The sequence below is a fragment of the Phytophthora parasitica genome, assembly GCF_000247585.1.
Source record: "Phytophthora parasitica INRA-310 unplaced genomic scaffold supercont2.188, whole genome shotgun sequence".
NCBI lineage: Eukaryota > Oomycota > Peronosporomycetes > Peronosporales > Peronosporaceae > Phytophthora > Phytophthora nicotianae.
This window is the reverse complement of record NW_008649174.1, coordinates 37233-39350: the sequence shown is the minus strand read 5'-3', so window position 1 is coordinate 39350 and position 2118 is coordinate 37233. Positions and strand designations below refer to the sequence as shown.

The 2118-nt window shown below is 49.1% G+C and overlaps 1 protein-coding gene across 1 annotated transcript in view; it reads right to left on the bottom strand.

The window, feature by feature from the left end:
• Nucleotides 1-39: 39 nt before the first annotated feature.
• The window catches only part of PPTG_24726 (hypothetical protein), a gene marked incomplete at both ends in the record, with an annotated part of 5920 nt that continues 3841 nt past the window's right edge, over nt 40-2118 (bottom strand). The window contains 8 exons of the mRNA XM_008918357.1: nt 40-142; nt 207-369; nt 574-769; nt 839-1000; nt 1075-1227; nt 1298-1360; nt 1658-1729; nt 1798-2099. Of these exons, the coding sequence (XP_008916605.1) occupies nt 40-142; nt 207-369; nt 574-769; nt 839-1000; nt 1075-1227; nt 1298-1360; nt 1658-1729; nt 1798-2099 (1214 nt within the window). The remainder of the gene's footprint in view (nt 143-206; nt 370-573; nt 770-838; nt 1001-1074; nt 1228-1297; nt 1361-1657; nt 1730-1797; nt 2100-2118) is intronic.

The following is a 2118-nucleotide window of genomic DNA, read 5'->3' as shown; positions in this document are numbered from 1 at the left end:
TAGCAGTATGAGGCTGGCATTATTTTGTACAAGCTTTAATCACAGCAAATTGGTCAGCAATGTGTCCGACAGAGAGATAAGGGTGTTGTTGAGTTCTGTTGTGGTCTCCTCGATCAGATCGCCCAGCAGCATTTCCTCCAGTCTGTAAAACACAAACAATCAGACATTAGTCATCGCAATTAATTTGCAATTCAAGCTGTACGCACATTTCAATGACTGCATATTGCGTCATTCCAGTCTCAGCGAGGGACGATTCCACAAGACGGCGGTGGTGTTGAAACTTGTGTCTTTTCCGCTCGATGGACTGGAGACGTTTACCTTGTAGGATTGAAGTTCCCACCGTCGTTTCTGCAAACAACGTTTGTTGCGCTGGAGCCTTGAGCTCAATGAAATCAAATTCATCGTTGTTGAAAGCCATGCTCCAATCAGAAATTTCGGCAACGCGTCCAGACGGCGACGGATTTCCGTCTCCGTCAGATACGTTGATATTCATCACCACTTCAAGCGGGAGCGTCAAGTTCGATAGGTTTACGCTTTCGTGCTTCGCTGACTTCTGGTTAATAATGCCGTGACGTGACGCAGTCGGAAGATTGCATTTTACACCTTGGGTTTGATAGCCAAGTGCCAGTCCTTGATGAATCATGCTGTCCTCCTCTCGTTTGATCTCGTGAATGCGAGCCAATATATCGTCAAGTTGATCGGCGTGGTGAGCTTCTAGCCGGTGGTAAGACTGTTGTCTGTCGTCCTCGTTAAGCAACTGCACCGTGTCCTGTATATTGTCATGGTCAGCACTATTGAAGCACCTTTCAGCTTACTGCCACTAGTCATAAAACCTCACCAGTAGGATGTCGTCCAAAATGGCCGTTGCGAGCACATCTGAATGTTGCGCTATCGTAGCCATGTCTTGTGGAGGAAGAAACAGTGACAACTTCGAGCCATGCCGCTGCTGAATTTCTCGGAGAGTGGTCTCAGCTTGGTGTACGAGCGGAAACAGAGAGGCCTGCATTAACAATTTCGATACCAACAGGACAGTCAGCCAGAATATTTGCGAGTAAAACACACCTATCACTTTACCCGAAGACTGTAGACGACATTAGCTGCTCGTTTCAGAAAACGATCCGATCTGGAGTGGCCTGCTTCGTTCTCAAATTGATTATTTCCAGATTCAGGTGCCCATCGTAAGGCTGCTGTTGCTTGTGCTCTCTCAAACATTCCCTCGATTCGATTCTAGAGTCAAGAAAATCAACACACTGTGTCAGGTAATTACATGCTAGTACGGGGAATATGTGGAAGCTACCTGGATTTCCTCAAGATAGGGGTCATCATCTGGAATGGGCTCATGTTCAGCTGATATGATTGTCTCCCGCTGGACGGAAGTTGGAAACTGGGCCTCATCATTGTGTGATGCATGGCGCGTTCGAGTTAGCGGGGCAGACGCGTGATCTCGTTTAGGAGCTAGAGAGCTCGGCTGTTCACCTTTGAAATAAGGTGAGCGGGACGGTGGCATGGAGCTGTACGGTGGCATGGAGCTGTACGGCGAATGCTCAGAAGTGTTGCGAATGGACGGTGAATGAGAGGCCTCCGCGCTACCTTGACCTGCATTAGCATTGCGTGGCGAATCGCTCGATGGACGAGATGCAGCGTCGAGCGTTCCTACTAGTATTTCCCATTCTTCGAGATCGATTGAGTTGTGCCGACCCTCATGAATGAGATAGACGTAGTCGGAGATCTAAAGCAAAGCAGAACAGTAAGCACAAGTTTGGACCTGTGGATTGATAACACTTCTGTTCTGCTCACCTGGTTGTGCGTCGCTGGTAGGCCGAGTAGTCTAAGCCCCTGTAGGATTTGACTAACGCCGATACGCCCTTCATTGTCTCGATCAAGAACTCCAAACACTCGTGCCGGGTAGTTGTCATACCTCGGAGAGCGAGAACGAGCACCGCGATTGGTGGAGTTGGAAAAAGGCGCTGGTGAGTTACGTGATGAAAATGACTGCTGGGACCTCTGTGGCGATAAGTGCAAAGATGACCATCCTAGACCCGATCTTCGCATTCCCGGTGAGGGCGTTGTCGAGCGAGGCGAACTCCGTTTATCTGGTGCTGGAGGTTCAATAGTGAG